The sequence below is a fragment of the Perca flavescens genome, chromosome 14 (genome assembly GCF_004354835.1).
Source record: "Perca flavescens isolate YP-PL-M2 chromosome 14, PFLA_1.0, whole genome shotgun sequence".
NCBI lineage: Eukaryota > Metazoa > Chordata > Actinopteri > Perciformes > Percidae > Perca > Perca flavescens.
In genome coordinates, this window is record NC_041344.1 from 18,187,549 (window position 1) to 18,209,834 (window position 22,286).

General features: G+C 39.1%; 3 protein-coding genes across 7 annotated transcripts in view; all 3 read left to right on the forward strand.

Moving 5' to 3' along the window:
* The first annotated feature begins 50 nt into the window (after positions 1–50).
* On the forward strand, positions 51–10,905 carry atp6v1c1b (ATPase H+ transporting V1 subunit C1b). Its single transcript, XM_028597503.1, has 13 exons — positions 51–238; positions 1,914–2,094; positions 2,181–2,248; positions 2,451–2,536; positions 2,756–2,850; positions 3,284–3,375; positions 3,635–3,733; positions 4,169–4,237; positions 7,946–8,038; positions 8,486–8,579; positions 8,925–9,022; positions 9,171–9,294; positions 10,649–10,905. Exons 2-13 carry the CDS (start codon positions 1,963–1,965, stop codon positions 10,745–10,747), a joined length of 1,149 nt encoding a protein of 382 aa, XP_028453304.1. The 5' UTR covers positions 51–238; positions 1,914–1,962; the 3' UTR covers positions 10,748–10,905.
* A 2,414-nt stretch (positions 10,906–13,319) lies between these two features.
* si:ch211-215i13.3 (brain and acute leukemia cytoplasmic protein) lies at positions 13,320–17,070 on the forward strand. 3 transcript variants are annotated; one of them, XM_028598165.1, is made up of 3 exons: positions 13,320–13,646; positions 13,882–14,026; positions 15,829–17,070. In XM_028598165.1, the coding sequence occupies exons 1-3, from the start codon at positions 13,508–13,510 to the stop codon at positions 16,046–16,048; spliced, it is 504 nt and encodes a 167-aa protein (XP_028453966.1). In that variant the 5' UTR covers positions 13,320–13,507; the 3' UTR covers positions 16,049–17,070. The 3 variants fall into 3 exon arrangements, with proteins under 3 accessions (XP_028453966.1, XP_028453967.1, XP_028453968.1); XM_028598166.1 differs by having other exon boundaries at positions 13,882–14,006; XM_028598167.1 differs by lacking the exon at positions 15,829–17,070 and adding an exon at positions 15,261–15,292 and having other exon boundaries at positions 13,882–14,006.
* A 991-nt stretch (positions 17,071–18,061) lies between these two features.
* The window catches only part of spire1a (spire-type actin nucleation factor 1a), a 33,445-nt gene continuing 29,220 nt past the window's right edge, over positions 18,062–22,286 (forward strand). For all 3 annotated transcript variants that reach the window (XM_028597544.1, XM_028597545.1, XM_028597546.1), the window contains exon 1: positions 18,062–18,618. In XM_028597544.1, the coding sequence (XP_028453345.1) occupies positions 18,267–18,618 (352 nt within the window). In that variant the 5' untranslated portion in view covers positions 18,062–18,266. The remainder of the gene's footprint in view (positions 18,619–22,286) is intronic.

Here is a 22,286-nt window from a genome sequence, read left to right on the forward strand (position 1 = left end):
GACTTTATGACTTTTCTGACACTAAACCTCACGAGGACTTGTCACGTGAAGGCAGTGTAGTGCGTAGCAGCTTTGCGCAGTCGCACAACAACTGCCCCTGATCAGCTGACTGGGAGATGCTGTGTTGAAGCACCTTTGAGTCGAAAAGCTGTTATTATCTGCTCTATGTATGGGAAGCTGCGACTGTTTAATTGATTTACACCGTGTGGACCAAATACTGAAGCCATTAAACACGCCGGTAAGTACGGAAATACACCAATTATTGACATCGTGACAGCGTGAGACTGCGATGCAAACAAGCTCGTTTCAGCAGCGAGCTAACACTGAATTTAACCATATAGCTACCAGGTATATTAAGCTAATACAATGAGTGATTTTAAGTGTGAATGATTAACAAATCAAACCTAAAGACCAGCAGTTAGCCATGTGTTGTTCATAGTGTTCAATTAAGAGGAGGATCAGTATTTAACATGTCCTCTGCAGCACAGACACTGGTCATATGACCGTCAATCAGCAGACATGGAGACCTGCCTGTCTCTGCTGTGCTTTACTGATGCAGTAACCAGTGTGTGCAGTGTTCATATTACAATTAAGGGAAATGTGACGAAGTTCATGAATCCGATGAAAAGAGGAACAAAGCGCTTTATACTGTGACACTGATTCATGGAGGGTCAGTTGTGGAAAAGTACTCTTTACTTTAGCAAAGGTAGTAATTGCATGTGAGAATACTCCGTTACAAATAAAAGTCAAGCATTCAAAATATAATTTTAGTAAAGGTTTCAAAATAGTATCAGCAAAATGAACGTAAATATCCAAATTGAAAGTACTCATGCAGAATTATAGTATCCCTTGTGTATTATTTGATTATTAATGATGCATTAACATGTAAGCAACATTTTTAATGTTGTAGAAGTTTGAGGAAAAAACGATTTTTTTTAACTACTTCAAATACCATTGGGTATTTTAATGTGTACAAAGGCATCCTTTTTATTTGCCTATATGTTAAGCATATGTTTTGCTTAAAATCTCGACATCCAAAGTAGCAACACAGGTCAGATAAATGTAGTGAAGTAAAAACTACAATATTTTTTTCTGAAATGTAGTGAGTAACGAGTGGAAATATATATTCAGTAGCATAAAACTGTAGTACTTCAAAATTGTACTTAAGCACAGTACTTGGGTGAGCATAGGCCTACATATGAATGATTTTACGACAATGAAGATGTGTAGCATATATGTGTGAAATGCTACATTTGGCTTTAATTAAAAAGAGCTGCAATGTATCTCCAAATGCAAACTTAGACCTTGTTACAATTCTGTAGCCTCCAAAGTTCTCTGTTTTCTCTTTGCTGACAAGCTATATCATTTTCCCATTATTTTGAGTTGTCTAGGTAGTGCGACATCCAAAGTCCTTTATCACGCCATATGTCATTTTATTGTCATTTTTCACACCATGTTATTATAGATATATATTACTGTGTTGTGATATCTGTGGAAAGTCAGCGGAGAAACTGTTTGACAAAATAACCTAACAAAAGTGACAAATTAAACAATTAAATGCCTGACAAATCTAAGTACTTCATGATATTGATGTAAAAATCATTGAAATCAGTGAAGACTCATTTGAAACATTGCCCGCAATGGCCCAATACACCCAGAAATGTTCAAGTTACTGTATATTTACCATAGTGTACATGATACAGCAATAATTCAGACAGCTGACTGACATTCAGTCAGTGATGATGATAACATATACCATGAGATTCTCATGGTATACATTTTAATCATCACCAATTCTCTCTACTAATACTTTCCCTCCCTCTTACGGAGGTCAGAGTCAGCGACAGAACAGCAGCCCTGGAACAAGTCACAGCAGAGTTCTGTTAATACTCCTTCTTTTTCTCCACCCTCAGTAACGTCCTTTCATCAAAGGCCCAGTGGACAAACCTCTTACCAGCAGCCATGACAGAATTCTGGTTGATCTCCGCTCCGGGGGAGAAGACGTGCCAGCAGACCTGGGACAAGCTGATGGTGGCCACCACGCGCACAAACAACCTCTCGGATAACAACAAGTTCAACATCCCTGATCTCAAGGTCAAACACAGCAGTCATGTGTATTTCCCACCACTAAATCCTTCCATAAGTAGTCTAGCATATTTTTGTGTGTTTGTCTCTAACAGGTCGGAACACTAGATGTCTTAGTGGGTCTGTCAGATGAACTGGCTAAACTAGACACTTTTGTGGAAAGGTAAACTTCTATGTGTTATTTCTTAGCTGAAAGAGTTTGAAAATGCCCTCTGTATCTTCTGGGCAGTAGGAGACAGCTTTTAGATAAACCAATGTCTAATTTTAGTACACTTCTGCCTCTTGTTGACATCTATTGCTTCTGTTTATTTGGGACCCCTTGTTTTGGTCTCCGACCCTTCTCCTCACCCTGTGTTGCATTTCAGTGTGGTGAAGAAGGTCGCTCAGTATATGGCAGATGTCCTGGAGGACAGCCGAGACAAAGTGCAGGAGAACCTACTTGCTAATGGAGGTAATGGCTGTTAACTTAATCATCAGAATGGTGACGGACATTCACTCTCTTGGTGGTGGTAGAAAGTAACAGCCAGCGTGATTTTGTTGATTAAACTCCAGAAAGACACGATGGGTTACTGTGGGTTCAGATATACAATCAATATACAGCACAAAGCCTATGGAAATGAAGGTGAATAGTGCCAATGACTTTAACTTTTTTTCCCCCAACACTCTACAGTTGACCTGGTCACCTATATCACCAGATTTCAGTGGGACATGGCTAAGTATCCAATCAAACAGTCGCTGAAAAACATCTCTGAGATCATCTCCAAGGTAAAATCTGCTCACTTGTAGACATAATGTTTGACTATTATGCTAACTGTTCTTCTTTTGTACATTTTTATTTTAATCAGGCAATATCATTGAGGCATTAAGATCACTTTTGCGGGGCGAGTCTAGCTCACCCAGTAGAGTGTGCCCCATGTAGGCTGAGTCCTTGACAGCGGCCTGGGTTTGATTCTGACCCACGGCCCTTTGCTGCGTATCATCCCCTCTCTCTCCCCCCTTTACTATCTGAGAACAACAGAATAAACAACTACAGAGAACACACATAGCCAGTAACACAAACAGCATCATAAACAATTGCATATAAACATAGTTTGATTTTGCCCACTCCTGTGATCAAAGATTATGTATTATGTTTTGTGCAGGAAATGATCCTCACTGAAGTAATCTATAGTGTTCATCCTCTTCTTATGTTATCTAGCAAGCAGCTCAGATAGACAATGACCTGAAGGCCAGAGCTTCAGCCTACAACAACCTAAAGGGAAACCTGCAAAACCTGGAGAGGAAAAATGCGTGAGCAATATAATAATAATAATAATAATAATTACTGTATGTTGTCTGTAATTTTTACTACAGAAGCATTAACTACTGTGGCACTTTTTAGCTTGATCACACAGGATTACCCTGTATTTTATCTTTGGCTATTTTCCCATAAAACAGAATGACGTTAAAATCATGTAACATTTAAAATTGCTTATTAAACATATTTGTATGTCTTCCTGAGAAAAATTCCAGTTGCCTGACAACCTGAACTGCATGTGTCGTCCTTTAGGGGGAGCTTGTTGACCAGGAGTTTGGCTGACATAGTTAAGAAAGAGGACTTTGTACTGGACTCAGAGTACCTGATTACCATGCTGGTGGTTGTCCCAAAGCAAGTACACTTACATCAGTATCTATATATTCAATATGTGGTTAGAATCTTCTCATCACATCAGAATTTTCATCAGAAGGTTCCCTTCTGATTACAGCTACATAAAAACAGTCTGGAAACTGATATTTATTTGGAAAAAATATTGATTTAACATTTTAAATGTATAATGTCAGTAGTAACGTGGGGTAGTTTACACTTGTTTAAGAAGACACCAATTGAAAAGAATTTCAGTTCAGGCCCATGTGGTGTTTTCACCCTCATAACTGAATACATTTTGGCCATGGAAATGGTCAAATTGTAATGCATTCAATTTCAAAATAAAATGAAAGTCAGCTTTTCTTTTGTCTAAGAATATCAGTATTGGTATCAGCCCTAAAATGTTATTTTGAGATGTAAAATACATTGCTGTTATCTTCCCCTTTCTACCATCTCCAGGACAAGCTATGTTGACTGGCAGAAGGAGTATGAAACCCTTGCAGAAATGGTTGTGCCACGCTCCACAAAGTAAGGATAACTAGATTATTTAGTGTGCATTTTTTTGACAAATGTATCATTGATCAACCATAGGAAGAACACAGTTTTGCTCTGTGATGTATCTGAATTTTTCATGAATGTCATGCACTATGCCACATACTGTACAGACAGATATAACAGCTCTGATTTCCCTATTCTTGACAGTTTTTATTTTTGTATCAATAGACAGTAATTTGTGTCCGTTTTAACTTAAAATTTTAATACAATATTATTTTTTTCAGAAATGTCTGGGACCAGACTTTTTGCCTTGCTTTATCAGTTTGTGACCCTGTGTCCACTAAAGTTGCTTTAGCAAGGTTTAGGTTTTGGGCTGTGACTCTGATTAGAATTGGAAACATTTCATGGTTGACCTGTAAAAAGCAACTGACTCATATTGAAATAGAAAACATAATGTGGTTGACCTGCAGAAAGAAATTGACCTTTTGCCAACAATGCCAGATGATTTCAGGCATTATGTTCGGGCTTTTGAACAGACGTGGCTCATTGTGGTGTGGTATCCTAGCAACCTGTATTTCCAGAACAGATATGGAGCACCATCTACTGATGTGAGCTGTAAACCGGAAACCTCTTACGTTTGAGCAGCTAGGGCAGGGATTAAGAAGCCAGTGAGGGATCATGTCCTTGTTGCTAAGAAGAGGTAGCTGGTGTAACCATGGGCCTATCTTGCACCCGGCGCAGCGCAACGCCCGACTCAAGTGTCTTTGCTAGTTTACAACTGACGCAGTTGTCAATTTCCTGTTCAGCGCCCACATCGTTTAAATAGCAAATGCACCTGCGCCCATCTTTGCGCCCATGGGCGTGCTGGTCTTACAGGGAGGTGTGTTCAGGGGAATTCTTGGCGTATTGTTATCTTGAGGCAGCGGGAAGTGATCGCGCCATTGACCAACAAAAGTCAATAGCGCAGCATTTCATTGTTATTTTAACAGCAAATTAGTAAAATGTGCCTAGGCTTATGCACAGCGCGTGCACACTATGTTTGTTACACACACGCACAGGGAAGCGCAGCAGCACACAAACATGCAAAAGATTACAAATAAAAATATTATGGTGCAAATCCGCCATCATAATAGCGATGCGCCAAAGTACAAACGCGCCTTGCTTTTAAAGGGAATGGGAGATGACACTGATTGGTTAATTGCACGTTACGCCCAAAACACACCTATGAATTAATGAAGACACTAAGTACAACCCTTTTGAACCATGCGCCTGGCGCACAGACCCTTTTTTCCACCGTCAAACTAGCAAAAGTGGTTTTGGACACGTCCTAAACGCACCTGCACCCCGTGTGCTTAGATCGTTAAAATAAGGCCCATTTGTATCGAAGGAAATCAGGGTGAAATCAGCTGATTTGGTTGAGTTTATTTTTGCTGATCAATTTCAAGCTGGATTGTTGACAAATTCCCAACCATCTTGACGGTGTTGATGAAGGGAACAGAAGCCACTGGAGAATCCAAAATGGTGTATGCTATCATACAAGCTTTGTATACTATGACCCCGCTCTACAGGAGTATAAACTGAAAAGAGATAAGGGATGGTCAGTAGATCGACAAAGAGAGGTTGGTCTAAACATGTAAGCATATATTACATGATTAAAAGACTTATTGTCTGAGGTAGGAGGGAGCACTATGATGATATATAATGCGATATAGAAGTTTGTCAACCACCACAGATTTTCGCCCTCTCTTTAAAGGTCCAGTGTGTAACGTTTTTAGTTGTTCATTATCAAAATCTTTGTTGCCCGTTCACAAACTTGTCCTTTTTCATGAATATTTACCACCACCATCAATTCCAAGTATTCCTATTGGCTTGAAATTTTACATTCGCATGAACTGGGGTAGACACTCCATGTTCATGCGCCATCTTGAAATACATTAGCCGGTATTGGACATACAGGATTTCACTGCTCCGCCTTTCGCGTTTTTGCTGTCACATCATAAACTCACAGGTGCTGCTAATGCTGCTAATGGGTATCGTAGCTTCCCGGCCCCGGGAAGTTTGAAGAAGGAAACATGGAGGACCACACGTATTCAAAATCCAAATGTCAGGAACAGGAGTCTTCTTCGCCCAGAAAAAGAAAAAGGATATTGAAAAGAGCGAGAGACCTGTGTCATCAGAAAAAAGCGTGAAGGCTACCATAGCTGTAATACGTACTTTGAACTGCGTGGCGCGATATATGATCTCAACGCTAGATGGGAGAAATTCCCACACATTGGACCTTTTTAAAGCAACACTAAAGAACTTTTCCCGCTTTGGTCCCCCTACAGGTTGGAAGCGGAATTGTCCTTTACATTACATTCGGGTAGCAGATCTGTAGTTTGAATGAAATGGACAATGTAATGTAAAGGACTATTTCGCTTTCAACCTGTAGGGGGACCGAAGCAGGAAAAGTTCTTTAGTGTTGCTTTAAAGCGCCCATATTATGCTAATTTTCAGGTTCATAATTGTATTTTTTTTTTAATAAAATTTTTCATTTTAAACAATAACAACAGAACATACAAACACACTTGAACAAGAACAACCCCCTCTCCCACCCCCCACCCTCCGTGGTCTCGAGGAAAAGAAAGAAAAAACAAACAAATAAACAAAAACAGAAATCACACCTTGCCTAGTCTCCCTCCTCTACTTCTTGTGATGCTGAGGTCATTAGGACTGATTCTTGTGCTGCTGCACCTTTCCATAGGTCTATTATCGATGACTTGGCTTTGTTAATCCTTGCTGTAGAGAGCTCAAACATAACTATGTCTAGAAAATACACCAACCACTGTTTTATACAAAGCGAGTGGGGGGAGCCAGCGCTGAGCTATCATTTTCTTGGTCGCGGTTGAGCCAGCTAACCAAACTTTCTTCTGTCTCCCAAGCAGGTGTAATTTATAGTCGTCATTAAGTAACAAAACAGTCGGGTCAGTAGGAATTCAACATCCTAACACATCAGATATTATTGATGTTGTTTTAATCCAGAACTCACGCACCTGTTCACACTCCCAGACCTTGTGCAGGAAAGTTCCAGTTTGTTCAGGTTGACAGAACGTGGCATAAGGAGTAGGAATGCCTTTCATAATTGTATTTTGAGGTTGTACCAGAATAGGTTTACAGGGTTTAATTTAAAAAAACAAAAAAAACCACCATATTTTTGTGTTACTGCACTTTGCTGCAGCTCCTCTTTTCACCCTGATTTTGACCAGCTCACCCGGAGACTGAAGGCAGGATACATTCAGAAACCCGTATCTCACTCATAACAACATGGATGTTTTTTTTTTGTTTGTATGTGTGTGGAAGCACCAGAGACACAAAATAACACTCCAAATCCCAGAAAAAGTGTTTTTCTTTCATAATATGGGCATTTTAACACCTCTGGATGTTTTGGGCAATTATGGGAAATATTGCAATTACTATTACTAGCGATGTTGGATATAGACAGGATTTTTGCATAATTATAAGATAAAACTTTATTGCCCATTCACACGGACATTTTCCATGCATCACATGCTCCAACAATGGACCGAATAACATCATCAATAATGATATTTATATTTTACACCAAGTAGTGTGGGTGGTGTACACAGTGTAAAGTCTAGGTAATACTGTGCTTATTTTTGTCACAACAAGGTCCTTTTGTATGTGAAAACGTGCTGAAATGTATCCATCTCTTATGTTAATGTGTCATCTCCTCTCCTCCAGGCTGCTGTTTGAAGACCACGACAGCGGCCTGTTCAGCGTCACTCTCTTCAGGAAGGCTATAGATGACTTCAAGCACAAGGCCAGGGAAAACAAGTAAATTCATTTATATTTGGAGTTCCTCTTGAGCTGTGTTTCAGTTTTAGCCATTTGACAGATTTTCTTTTAATTGCGGATCATTTTTCTGTTTTCCCTGAATGAGGAAAATGAACCACAAATATAAATAGCGTTAATGATACCTCATTATTGAAGTAGGCTACCTATTTGTAAACGCAGGAACTGGCTTGTTATGCTCTAAAAAAATATTTTATAATAATCGGCACTCGACAGTCTCTCCAATTAGCACGACTGAGGGATCTCAGTGCGTGTTTGTGTCTGTCTGTATGTAGCCCATTTTCAGGTGTGTGTGTGTGTGTGTGTGTGTGTGTGTGTGTGTGTGTGTGTGTGTGTGTGTGTGTGTGTGTGTGTGTGTGTGTGTGTGTGTGTGTGTGTGTGTGTGTGTGTGTGTGTGTGTGTGTGTGTGTGTGTGTGTGTGTGACCTAGGTTTACAGTTCGTGATTTTCAGTACAATGAAGAGGAGATGAAGGCAGACAAAGAAGAGATGACACGTTTGTCCACTGACAAGAAGAAACAGTTTGTACGGCTGCCGTTTTCTTTACAAACTACTGACTAAGTAGGGATGGAAGAAGTTAATAGAGCTCACTATGTTTCGGTGAATTAGATATTTAGCTGCTTATGTTTATTTCTTTATTTAATGTTTAATAAGAGTATACACAGCCCTGCAGCTTGTCTTATATGTAATGGCTGAAAGACTAAAAACCAATGATCATTTATACTATAAGTCTGTCATCATGCTTACTGGTTATTTATATGGAGCATCTAATTAAAAAAAACACCCAAAATGGGAATGCTCCATTTCAGCCAGTTGACAAGTATTTTATCTTTATTAGAAACTTTTAAAATGCTGTTTCTTTCCACACAGGGGCCTCTGGTACGATGGCTGAAAGTAAATTTCAGTGAAGCCTTCATCGCGTGGATTCACATAAAAGCCCTGCGCGTGTTTGTTGAGTCAGTATTGAGGTAAGCAAATGAAGACCCAGCACCTTCCATGAAACGCCCTCCGTAAACTTCATCAGTCTGTGACTCTTTCCATACTTTGGTAATCCATCCATTCATTCTTTCCTTGGAAAGATAAAAGACGGCCTGACAGACTTCTTGTGTTTCATAGATATGGGCTGCCAGTGAACTTCCAGGCCATGCTGCTCCAGCCCAACAAGAAGAACATGAAGAAGCTGAGAGAGGTGCTCTCTGAACTGTACAAACACCTGGACAGCAGTGCTGCAATCATTGATGTGAGTCTCCTTCACACGCTCTCTGACAGTGGAATTATTGGAGGAAGGCAGGTCCAGCTCTTTGACTTTTATGATAACAGGGTCCTTAAGAAGATTACATCATCCCTTGTTCATGGTCTTGGAGTTACTAGTTGTCACTTCAGGATCGAGGGACTAAATCACCCTTTGTGTCTGTTGCCATTGGCCTGTTAAACATACATTTTCTTAACTGGACTTGACTTGGCTGCAAACCAAATGTTTCCCTTGTGGAAAAAACTATAGATTTTCTTAGTTTTTTTGTCATCAGTGCAATGTATTATTTCATGTTTCAGGCATGCAAAATGCTTCTTTTTTTTTTAAACAGACATGACTGAAATTTAAAAGATTAAGTTTCCTTCATGATCCCAGAAAACCTGGCTCATTCATCATGTAGTAGTAGTAGTAGTCGTTATTGTTAGAGATTTTCCGATACCATTTTTTTCCTTCCTGATTCCAATACTGGAACTACAGAGTACCGATCCAATACCAGTGTGTTAAAAAATTATATTTATTTTCTGTTCCGTTTTTGTTGGGAGTCGCACATGCGCAGTACCTAGGTCAGCACTACAAGCCAGTCAGAAGCAGAGTATGAGGGCGTGCCATGCTAGCAACTAGCCTAGGCGAGCATTATAACGTGTGTTACAAAGTGACGTACGTTTGTCACGGAAGTAAAGGCTGGACTACAATAGTAGTAGTAGTAAAACAACAGTTTGTGAACAGTGTTTTCTCTGAAAGATGGTAAGTCCCTTTGGGGTGGACTTTAACTTATTACATGTACAAAAATATATATAACACAATAAAAGAAAGGGAAAAAGCATAATATGAGCACTTTACGGAGGAGCCCACTTGGGAGGATTGGAGGCAATCTGTGACTATTTTTTATTTTTTTATTTATTATAGGCTATTAATAAACATATATAAATATCTATAAAGTAAATAAAAATGGGATAATAAATAATATATATATAATAAATAATAATAATATAACACAATAAAATTAACAAGCCAACAGAACTGGGCAATGACAAATTGCAAAGTGTGTAGTTTACCATGCTATGGAAACTTTGCACTGCCTTATAGGCCCAGAAACAAAGAGGCTCTGGCAAGCTCCTAGATGGTTTTATCAGCACTGTAAATACATTATTTCTTTAGTACACCAAACTCTCCCTCCTCCTGTTTCCTCCTCCCTTGGATGTAGTAAAAAACTACACAGAACAATTGTATTATTAAACTCTAATGGGAACTTACTGTAGTATAAGAAAGAATGTATTGAAATATGGATACAAACAAGAATTATGTATGTGTAATTCTTCCGGCGTCTGTGTTGTGCCTGCAGGCCTCTATGGACATCCCAGGACTGAACTTGAGCCAGCAGGAGTACTACCCCTATGTTTACTACAAGATTGACTGCAACCTGCTGGACTTCAAAGTCTAGATACATTGCTGCCATTATCATCTCCCTCCCTGTGCAGTAGTATTCTGATGTGACTTGTTCACTTATCCATGCTTTGAGTTATTTCCACCCTGTTTTTCCTGTGTGTGTCTGTGTGTGTGTGTGTGTGTGTGTGTGTGTGTGTGTGTGTGTGTGTGTGTGTGTGTGTGTGTGTGTGTGTGTGTGTGTGTGTGTGTGTGTGTGTGTGTGTGTGTGTGTGTTTTTTTTTTTTTTTAATAACGTTTATGTCCTCCCATACTCTTTCCCTCCCTCATGCTCATGGTACATTCCTGGGTCCATATTAAATACACTGTTGAACTTCTGTTCTAAATATATTGGCTGAAATATGGGCCGTCTTCTTTATTTGTCACTTTCTCTTTGTACCACGCTGTAAAAGTGAATAGCTCCCTAGTGTGCACCCATCAAAATGGTTAACATTCCCCATCAAAGGTACTATAAAATGTTGCATTTCTCATGTTTCTTTTTTCCTGCTGCCCTACTTTATTCAAAGCAACAACAACAAGAACAGTACGCGTGGGGGAAATGGGAAAAAATAAATGTATGTTAAATATAGTATTTATTTAAAGCCTTTAAATCAGTGAATATGTTATTGTTTGTTCAGTTTTTGAAAGTGATGTGTTTTAGCTCCATGTAAGGAATGTCTGTTTACAAGTAGACCATCGTTTCGCCCCACTAAAGCTGTAATCCTGTGAAATACTGAGATGAATCATTTTACAGTATAAAGAAGCAATATGTTTGCTGATTGTATGCTTGTATAATTTCTGCATATCAAGCCGTTTAAGAAAAATAATGATAAAGGTCTATGTGCAAATATAGTTATACAGTATAACTGAAAATTACACCACATATTTAAAATAAATGTGAAAAATAAATACTCTATGTGATATATACTTGACTTTTGCTCACTGTTCTTTTTAACTGCAGAATAAAGTTGATAAAGTCTTTTCAGGCTGATATAAACCAACTTCAGCATCACTATCAGTCCCATATAAGGCGAAGCACAATAGAAAATCACTTCTATTGGGCATCATTTAAAACCTAGACTTAAGAGGACATATATTGAAAACATATTGGAAGCAAACAGTTTACCAGAACAGATTCAAATATTTGCTCAAGATTTTAAGTTTTGAGTCACGCTCGAACATTTGTTCTCTGTTGTGCTACAGGTTCGATCCAGACAGCAAGTATATTTGGGAAACATAAGTAAGTCCACATGGAACTTGAAGTACAAAAGAGAGATCTTTTTCACCACGGAAATTATTTCATTTTGAAATTAAGGTTTACCTTTGGGGGCTACGGAGCTAGCTCAAGAGTTTTGTTTTTAATTTCATATCATATCTCAGTTTGGTACCCCTTTCTAATAAAGCTTCCTTTAAAATGGGGTTATACGTTGTAACTAATGGCTGTATTATTGGTTAATAAATTATTATAATGGATCAAACCATTAATAAGAACAACTTTGGGATTACCAAATGATGAAAAATCCCTTTAGCTGGTGTTTATCCTCCTCTACACTTGCTTTGTTCCCCTCTTTGATTAACCAGGAAGACTGCTCCAATGGATCGTAAATGTTTTATTGACTACTATTAACTTTTTAATTTACAACTACAGATTGGATGGATTGTTGTAAAAGCTCTTTATTACATGCTGAAAGTAAAACTTTCAAAATCTATCTTCTTTTGTGTTGCTTCTTAAAACCACTTTCTTATGATTACATTTTAGCAGACAAACAAGTGTGTGTATGTGTATGTACTATTGGTATTTGTTGGAGTTTTTGTAATTTGTTCTTGTGATTTGTCTTGAATTCTCCCTGTTGACTTAAATTTTCCTATTTATGTTTGGATTTTTTGGATTTTTTAAGCACTGTGTAATCCCTGAAGTGCTAAATAAATGAACCATAATTTTCCTTAATATATCATTTTAATGACTTAGGTTTTTTTACATTTTATAACAGAATATAGCTTATTAGAAAGGGAAAAACTCTTCACCCTTTATAAATGGATTTATCATCATTTATAACTGCATTGTTACCAAATATATGGATAAATAGCCTATACCTGCCAAAGGGATTTTTCACAACCTGGCAACTTAGAAAAAAATCTATAAAAAAAACAACCTAATAGTGATTGGTAGCCTATTACGTTATTTAAACTATCCTCTTTTGATTTTTCACTATTATTTTACTCAGTATGAATCAATTAATTATTCTTAAAAATGACAGAGCACATAAACAGATAGCCTTCTGAATGACAATATTGTGTTAATAATATAGTGTGTTTTCATAGTAGTTATAAGTATTGATTAATAGCTAGTGTAGCCTACATTAATAATCAAAAAGGTAAATGTTCTCATCTTACTGCATTATATAGGCTATATATTACATGCTTGTATAGGCCTGGTTCTTATAAATGCGAAATAAAGGGACCCAAAGTAAAGTGTTAAATTTGTGATTTTGGTTGGTGTAAGTGCATATTTGCGTGATGATGATGGTGACACGAGCTGGAGTTGATATCCCTCACAGCCTATCAGCGGTCAGACTGGATGCCGTTGGATGACGCAGATATCTCCGGCGTGTGTTAATGCTGATCAGCTGCTGTCTGTGGAGAGCAGCATCAACCAGCAGCTGCTCCGACTGATGATGGAGACGGAGACACGGATGCAGTAGAGCTCCTGCGAGAATGGTGCGACTGTTGTTAGACAAACCGAGCCGTGTTTAGCCCGTGTCAGCTGCACCTGCCGTGGATGATTTTTCCGATGGGTTGTGGGGGGAGTCGGGCGGACGCGATCATCGAGCCGAGGTACCATGAGAGCTGGACCAGAGAAACAGAATCGACGTGGCTTACCAATACGGACGTAGAGACCTCTCTACCAGTAGCAAACAGTAAGAGCCTTCACCTCTGTTTTGTCTGTTAACATCCATTGCATGTAGCTACCATAGGCCACATTACAACCTCAGAATTGAGAAAATAATACAAAAAGGATCACAAGAAAGCTAAATGAACCACTCGAAACCCAGCTGTCAACTCCCTGACATAGCAGTTTTGCATCTCCACTATTGTCTTAATGTTGGTTGTGTTTCACATGATAACCTGTAAGCCCTCAACTGTTGTCCAAAGGTAAAGCTCTGGAGGCCAGTCTGAGGGAGAAGAGGATGGTGAACACAGGCACCCAGTGTGGGAAGCAGGCCCTCACATCCACTGGCTCCAACCACCAGAGGAGACCCAGGCGCTCCTTGAGTGATGTAGGTGACACTGGTAGCAGGTATTGGCACGTCTAACTGCTAAATATGAACACCAACAGCCTCTGTCTTTGCACACATGGTGACGTTACAGGATATGAGACCTAGTAGCATGGCATACCTGTCCTCTGACATTACTTCTTCTCATAATATAGTGTTTGAAAGTCCTTCTGCTAAATTGCTCTGCAGAATCAACTTTGTGAAAAATCTGACTCCAGTTGCCAGTAGTTTAAAATATATTTATACCAAGTTTACTTTAGATACCACATTTCTCAATTTAACATCCTTTTATAGACTCTTCCAAATGACTGGAGCAAGGTTTTAGTGTAGGAAGGACGGCCAGCAGATATTTGTCTCTTGTGATCTGAGATTATGGTTGCGAGATGAACTCTGAGAAATACATTCGCAAAGTTATGATTGAGGTTTGCCTAGAATGGCTTTATAATATTTACAGGCAAAATTTTCAGGAAGATACAAATGTAGACATACACAACAACAACAACAACAACAACAACCATAACAGTATCTTTAACAACAGTAACTACAATCAGTTGGGTTATGTAAAGTAAGTAGTGCAAGAGAGCATGGCAGTGCAAAGAATGCTTGAATAAATACCATGGATAATAAGTTACTCAAAAACACAGAAGTGTAGAGCTGAAAGAAAAAGTTGAAAAAAGCAAATAAACTATTTGGATGAAATGTGAGGATTTGCTGCTGTTCTTTGCCATATATGACAGTAAACTGATATTTGGGTTTTAAACACTACTGGACAAAAGAAGCAATTCAAAGATTTCACTCTAGGGAAGTTGTGAAAATAAGAATTAGTTTCAGACCTATGGAAGTATATTTACGCTATATTTTCCTAAATATCTTAAATATCATTAACAAAAAATGTACCAGTGCAACACACATGTCTCCTTACTAAATGGTTTTATTTCTTAATGTGCATAACAGTGACTAACGTTTTGATATAAGGACTCTTATGAAGATGTAACCTTACATCGAAACTTTAATCACTGTTTTACACCTTAAGAAATAAAACCATTAAGTAAGAAGACATCTGTGTTGCACCGGCAAATTTTTTGTTATACCTTAAATATAAATGTTTGGGTGTCTGTTGGCCATATTTCTGTAGCTGTACGTACAAACAGTAAACACTGAGAATGATAAATTGTCTAAAAATATTCTGGATTCTATGGAATATAACATTTTCTTTTAAGACTATTTTTTGGGCTTTTCTGCTTTTAATTTTGACAGGACAGTTAGGTGAGAAAGGGAAGACATGCAGGAAATCATCACAGGTCGGATTCAAACCCTGGACCTCTGTGTCGAGGCATACCCCTCTCAGTATATGTGCGCCTACTCTACCCACTGAGCCAACCCGGCCACCTGTTTGTCTAATCTTTTATCGTGAGAGCTAATGCACAAAAGACGCTGAGCCCAGATGCTGCTTTCTGCAAATGTATGGGCTTTAAACTCATGAATAGCAGACAGAAAGAGACAGAAAGATAACACTGTATATACACTTTTATTCTGCATGTTTTAAATTCATTATAGTTATTGAGGACTGTGTTGCAAATGGTTTTTGTTCTGTACAAAACTCATTTAACATTTCAAAAAGATCAAAAAAATCTAATCCTCTGACCTAATAAATTACATTTTCAGCGACTCAAAAACATAGACTGTTGTGTTTTATTTATTTAACCTTCCACTTATGGGCAGACCTTCAGTGACTCAGATCTCAGTTGGCTATCGTTGCCCACTCGCTCTCTGTCCAGCGTGGTGGCATTTAAATGACATTCAAAACTCTTACATCTTTTCACAGCAAACCACTCGTGACTCCAAAAGGAGGGCATCAAAGGAGGCCGGTGCGTTGTCTAAGGATGGGCAGCTCGTCAACATCAACAGTAGTGGAGAAGCTGAACCTGGGAACGTATGTGGTGAAAGATGAAGAAAAGCCAAGATTCTGTGAAGAAGAAGAGGGTCGGAGCTGTGTAAAAGTTCACCAGAAGATGGGATGGCGAATTACAGAAGTGTGTGGATGATGTTTGCCAGGGACTTTGGTCGATCTCAGTGATTTACAACATAAGCCCCTGCATAATGTCTCCATCCAAAGATCTCGGGATGCTGCATCTTTGTTGTGCCATTGCAAATGCATGCGTGAAGTGAAGCAGAGAGTGGATCACAAACAGTGTTCATGCTCTCCACCATGCTTTTCTCCCATGCTTATGGCGCCGGTCAGGGAATGACCCACTGTGCTAAGCAAATTTTAAATAAAAAGACCGTCCCATATGCACCTGATAATCACAGTCTGCACATCAAATGTTTTCTGTGTGGGGCCTTCCTTAAGAATTTGCTTCAGTTCTTTGTGCAAGTATATTCTTTTTGTTGTGAATGAAAAATTATTATGCTGTTTAACCTCGGTCAATGCTGTAAAGAATTTTCATTTAAAAGACCCTGAAGTGCTGTTTAGAAACTGACATCTGGTTTGACACTTGAAGGTTGAAGACTGTCTTTTCCAGCCTTTGCAAGATAAAAAAAAAACACACCTGCATGTGCCTACAACTCATCTTGATCTGAACTGCTCCTGTTTTCATTTTGAGAGTTTCTTTTATTCAATATTGTGTTCTCTCACATTTTATTTTATGTTATATGTCACACTTTATCATTTACCATATACATGAGTATTGTAATGATGAGTCATTTGCGTGGCTTACACTGATATGCATGTTTAAATCGATCTTTAATTGATTCAGCATTGATGGCAAATGTCTCTACCCAAACATTATCAAAAGCAAGCTGTCTGAAATAAAACTTTTTGCTTATTTGGTACATGTGAAAATAGAAAAAGAAGCACTAAGAAGTACACTCAGGAGGTGATTCAGGATGTGTCATCAGGAAAATGTTATGGACAGTAGATGGCGCCGTTGACCAGCTGAGGTCTCTTGTGAGTCTGACCTAACCGTTTCTGATTGTGATAACTGTTGCTTGTCAAGAGTTGTTGATGATTTACTGAGATGATAATGTTGAAATGTGTATAGGCCAACTTTTGTGATGGAAAGCAACATTTAAACATAGGATCTAAAACTTTTTTCTTCTTTGAATTAAAATTATTGTCAGCTTCTTAAGTTGTGAAACTCAGAAAGAAGTGAGATGTGCAGTAATTTCTCGTTAGCTACAGGCAAAGCCTACAGCAGGATTAATTAGCCTATATCAATAGGCCAATATCTTGCTTCATGTTATTTACTATGAATTCATGGATCTGTTTCTATATACCTTACATATCTTTTAGATAATACACTTATTGCACTGTCCTTTACCAAGCATCACATGCATTGATAGTAATTTAATTTGTTTGCTATCACTCCTGGGCTTACTACAAAACATTTTTTGTTTAAATAGCATGAATATGATAATCATGTAATCTTTGTAGGTTTATCCAAAATCCATTCAGAAAATGTGTAGGTTAGATTAAGAAAATGCCAATAATAGACTTATTTTTTTCCCATGGAATAAAATACATCACCATAGTCTGTTAGATCTGAATGATAATGTAACATGATAATATAAATAGGTAATGACAGGTTCAATACAGTAGTATGCAAATGTATACTAATCAGAACAAATATTAGCTAGGCGTTATATCTCAGCAGGAGATATTTACTTAATTACTCAAGTAAAGTTTTTTGCACTAGGCCTACAGGAAATAGGCTTAACGACATTTCAATCAAACTGGTGTTGGATTGTTTTGATAAGATATCTCAAAAGTTTAATAAACAATATTTTTTTATTGTGCACTCAAGGCAATAGCCTATTAATCACACTGGTGCTGGTTTATTCATTTTAAGAATAGCCTTTATCTGTTTTTGCAAATGAATTTGAGTAGGCTACTTAGTTACTTTCCACCTATTCAGACCATTATAATAACACTTATTGTTGTGTTAACACAATATTATTTAATAGCCTACGGATTTTGGACTACACACCTGATGGCGGAAGCTCTGTGGTATATAAAATGACCATTTCCGACAGGACAAACGAGTCATGCGCAATGAGCCGGCTGCCGGGTCGGCGGGCACTTAGACCAGGCGGAACGTGCTGCAAGCTATCTGTCGTTCAGTGATCAGTTGGTGCTTTTCATTCTCATCGGAGAGAAAACAGCTGATAGAGAGCTTAACGTCTGAGTCTATGTAGCCGAGTGACTCTGAAATATTAATTGCGTTTCTTTTTCTCTCTAAATGATGTGGTTATAATGAGGTGAGGATGGCCAAGCGACCCGGGACGGACGACGGGATGTTGACTTCGCCGACCAATGCGACCATACTTCAGGATTCTTCCGATTTGAACACCGGGGAGGTGAACATGGACTGCAGCGACGGAGCCGCGGAGGTCTCATTGGAAGAAATCCTGAAACTGTACAGCCAGCCGATAAACGAGGAACAGGCATGGGCGGTGTGTTATCAATGTTGTCGGACTTTAGCGCAGAAATCTCGGAGGAAAAGCTCCAAGTCTGCCGGTGCTTCAGCCGTCGACTATCCGAGGAGGATTGAGGGACCCGGGGATGTGAAGATCGGGAGAGACGGGACTGTGAAACTGCACTTTGAAGACGGCACAGGTAAACGAACCATGTGTCGGGATTTACACAAACATCTGTCTGGTTTGAGTAGCCTAACTGCGCAGCTAAAACGACGAAGACTGCTAGCCCAACAGGCTGCCAACAATAAAGCCTTTTCCTTCACATCAGTCGCAGGCCAAACGAACGGAGCATCCCTACAAAGAGGCCATATTGTTGTGACTGTCTGCTTCAAGCCATGTGGTGAAATTTGTTTACAGACGCCCGATGCGGTTATTAAAATACATCACTGATAGGAAGCTGTATTATCAATTATGAACCTACAGTTTTTATTATTTTTATTTATTTTTTTAATAACTATATGATCTAATATTTGCATTATAAACGGGGCTAATATTATTGCTTCATTCAAACGGCTGGCTCAGAATGACTGCTGGTTTGTGTTTGAATGATGCTCCGCAGCGGTCAGTTGGCAACAGTAAACAAGGAACCATGTGAGGGATTCAAACTGCAGAGCACCTTTGGCCCAGTCCAGAGCAAAGCAATACCAGCATCAAGACTACAGTGAAATACTGGCAAAACAAACGAACCCAGATGACTCATATTGCTGCCTTACAGCCCCATTATTTGTGTTGTGACAGTTGAGTAAAGGCACAGATTAGTGGGGGCATCAGAGCAGGTGCTTGGTGTGGGCTAAATGCACCTGGCAGATTTTAAACACTATGGAACCACGTTTTAATATAGTTTGGTAAAAAGAGTAGGCCTAAGCTGGAAGCTTGCATGCACATGGGCTGCGTAGATCCACAAAATTCTGATTAGTGAGTTCCACTTTCCTGCTGTTTTGTGTTCCCACTTGACAATTTGCCTCAGAGGTGAAACGATGACTAGATGAGTTGATCAGTCCATTGACAACAATTTTGATAAGCCATTAAGCACAAATGCCAGAATTTCACTCATACCAGCTTCTCAAATGCTTAATATTTGCTTGTTTTCATTATCTAAAAACCAGCAATGTGAAGACCCTTTTCACTATATTCTGACATTTTATAGACCAAACTATTAATTGTTAATGGAAAAAATTTTTTTTCCAATGCGCGCACACAACAACAACAACAACAACAACAACAACAACAACAACAACAACAACAACAACAACAACAACAACAACAACAACAACAACAACAACAACAACAACAACAAGCTACCTGTCTGGCCTCGTGGACAGGAACAGGCAGAATATATCCAATAGGCTAATTCCAGTCTGAGTGACTTGGACCCTGCTATCTTGTAATATAGTTGATTCATAGATTTACACTTGGGGTTGCAAGCTGAAAGCAATCAACTACTGGAACAACTACCATTACTCTGGGTCTCAAAGGCTTTCTCCAGTACACCAGGTGCAACGAGTGTCTCAAAACCTTTTAACTGCATTCCATTAATATGTGAGAGATGAAGCTGGGTGTGGGAGGAGGTGTGGCTGTCAGCATAGCTTTGGCACTGAGGTTTTATCCTATCTCTCCTGGGAAGTTATTAGCCACCTATTCTTCTTATTTTCCCCTCCCCTGTTTATACCCCCACATAAGATCTCTCTCTTGAGCTAACCCCACAGTCCAGCTTTCCCTCATCTCAGCATATTTAACCAACCAGTTATGTTTGCTGTGTGTGGAAATTACACTCTCAGTATAAACTGCTATAATTCAGCCTGTGCTGCTGAAAGAGTCTTGACACTGCTAAAAATGGAATAAATGTGATGATTAGAGGCACAGACTTTAGAAATCTGATGAGTTTGGAGATTACGCAGAGTCCTTTGCTGTTCCTCTGCCTAGTGGCTGAGGTATTTTGGGACAGCTCGGCCATGTCCTGATTCTTATTAGGCCTGGTGATGAGAGAGACGTGAGACCTATTAAGCTTTCAGTAGCTCGGTGTCGGTAGCCAGTTTCAGAGGTTGCTACCAGCAGAAAACCAATGCTTATGCACTCTACGTATGGCCTGTACATGAGTCAGTGACAAGGTGGTATTTTTTGGCCAACACCCAGACCACCTCTTCAAGTCACTCTTCCTATCTCACTGCTTGTATCAAGATGTCTTCTCGAGCCAAACACTGCAGGAAGTGTGTATTTTTGTGAAGCATAGTAAACAGAATCAAGCTATTATATTATTATAAGCAGCACGGAGTCCAAGTCAAGTATTTATTTTTGGCTCAATTGATGCGAGATCCACGCTTCTCCTGCTGCAGTCCGATCAATTCACACACAGCGCGGGGAAGAATATGTTCAGTCCCTCTCCACTTTGCCTAGAAAAGGGCCTGAATAAAGCCTGAATGCTGCATCCAGATGATGCTCTTGTTTACACCCAATATTTTCAATGATTCATATACAGTGCAGAGGATTTGGTGCATGTAAACTGGAATGTTATTCATAGTTGATCTGGTTATTATGTCATTGAAGGGGTTGGTTTAAATAAGGATTTACAATCTCTTGTGTATTTATTTCTTAGATTAGAGTAGAAATGGGTAAAAAAGCCTTATGTCTACCCATCTGCATCGCACTCTCTGTGAACCCCTTTTTCAGCAGCCCACAGGTTGGCATTTCTCTGAATAGGATAGTCTGGGGGACACTGCACACTGCTCCAAATATGCCCACGGTGACTTACTTGCTCTAGGAGAGACCAGGGCCCTGGCCAAGCCATCTCTCCTTGGCTGGGACAAACAGAGGATCTAGTGTTTACCAAATGAGTGTTGGTGGATGACGGTTTATTTTTTGCTCCCGTCTGTTAGGTGTAATTCATAGTGACCTGCGCATAACTGAGCTACACTATGAAACAAGTATTTTCTGTGAATGTCTCCTTAAGCTCTGTATAGTAAAAATTCATAGTATGCAGTCGGACTAGTCCCTTTTTTTTTTTTTTTTTTTTTTTTTTTTATTACTCAATCATTTCCTCAATTGATGGAATTTTAAACTGAAATGGCACTTATATTAGCATTCTAAGAGATGACATGTCTGGCCAAAGTGTCTTATTTATATGCAATGAACTAATTTTACACTCTGGACTGGTGTCAAAGTCTGCAGATCTATCTCTCTATTTGTACTTTCACCCCTGACGTTACTCTTACTGGCAGTTACTCTATGTTCCAGTCACTATTTCCTAGTGATTTAGCTGTCAAAAGTAAAAGTGCATGTAAAAATAATGTGTACTTTTTTTTTTTAAGATCATTTTTTGGCCATTTCCACCTTTTTAATGGATAGGACAGCTAGATATGAAAGGGGAAAGAGAGGGAAGACATGCAGGAAATTGTCACAGGTCAGACTCTAACCCTGGACCTTCTGCGTCGAGGAATAAACCTCCTGTATATGTGTGCCTGCTCTACCAACTGGGCTAACCGGCCATGATATTCTGTGTACCTTTGAGCTCTTACATGAAAATCCAGATGTACAGGTGTGCTGGAAAAGCCAGTATCAGAAGAAGAGATAAGCTTGTCAAAGCATTCATTTTAACTTTTGTCCAATAAAGGAAAGTGAAACTTAAGGTTGTTCCCGTCCGGTTCCTGTAATTTGTTGTTAAGAAAAGGCTTACTTAAAAGGTCATGGTTAAGGTTCTTTATTTTGATTTTCCATTTTGAGAGAGGGCAATGTCTTTCTCCCAAGTATGAGTCACAGTCATATCCCTATAGTCCTATCCCTATAACCAGCCCCCAGTGGCAGGTTTTGACA

Bases quoted from the DNA above. Each gene is read 5' to 3' on its own strand.
- atp6v1c1b (XM_028597503.1), top strand. From the start codon at position 1,963: ATGACAGAATTCTGGTTGATCTCCGCTCCGGGGGAGAAGACGTGCCAG. The intron at 2,095-2,180 runs GTCAAACACAGC...TGTCTCTAACAG, and splicing joins TCAACATCCCTGATCTCAAG to GTCGGAACACTAGATGTCTT. The intron at 9,295-10,648 runs GTGAGTCTCCTT...TTGTGCCTGCAG, and splicing joins GCAGTGCTGCAATCATTGAT to GCCTCTATGGACATCCCAGG.
- si:ch211-215i13.3 (XM_028598165.1), top strand. From the start codon at position 13,508: ATGATTTTTCCGATGGGTTGTGGGGGGAGTCGGGCGGACGCGATCATC. The intron at 13,647-13,881 runs GTAAGAGCCTTC...TGTTGTCCAAAG, and splicing joins CTCTCTACCAGTAGCAAACA to GTAAAGCTCTGGAGGCCAGT. The intron at 14,027-15,828 runs GTATTGGCACGT...ATCTTTTCACAG, and splicing joins GTAGGTGACACTGGTAGCAG to CAAACCACTCGTGACTCCAA.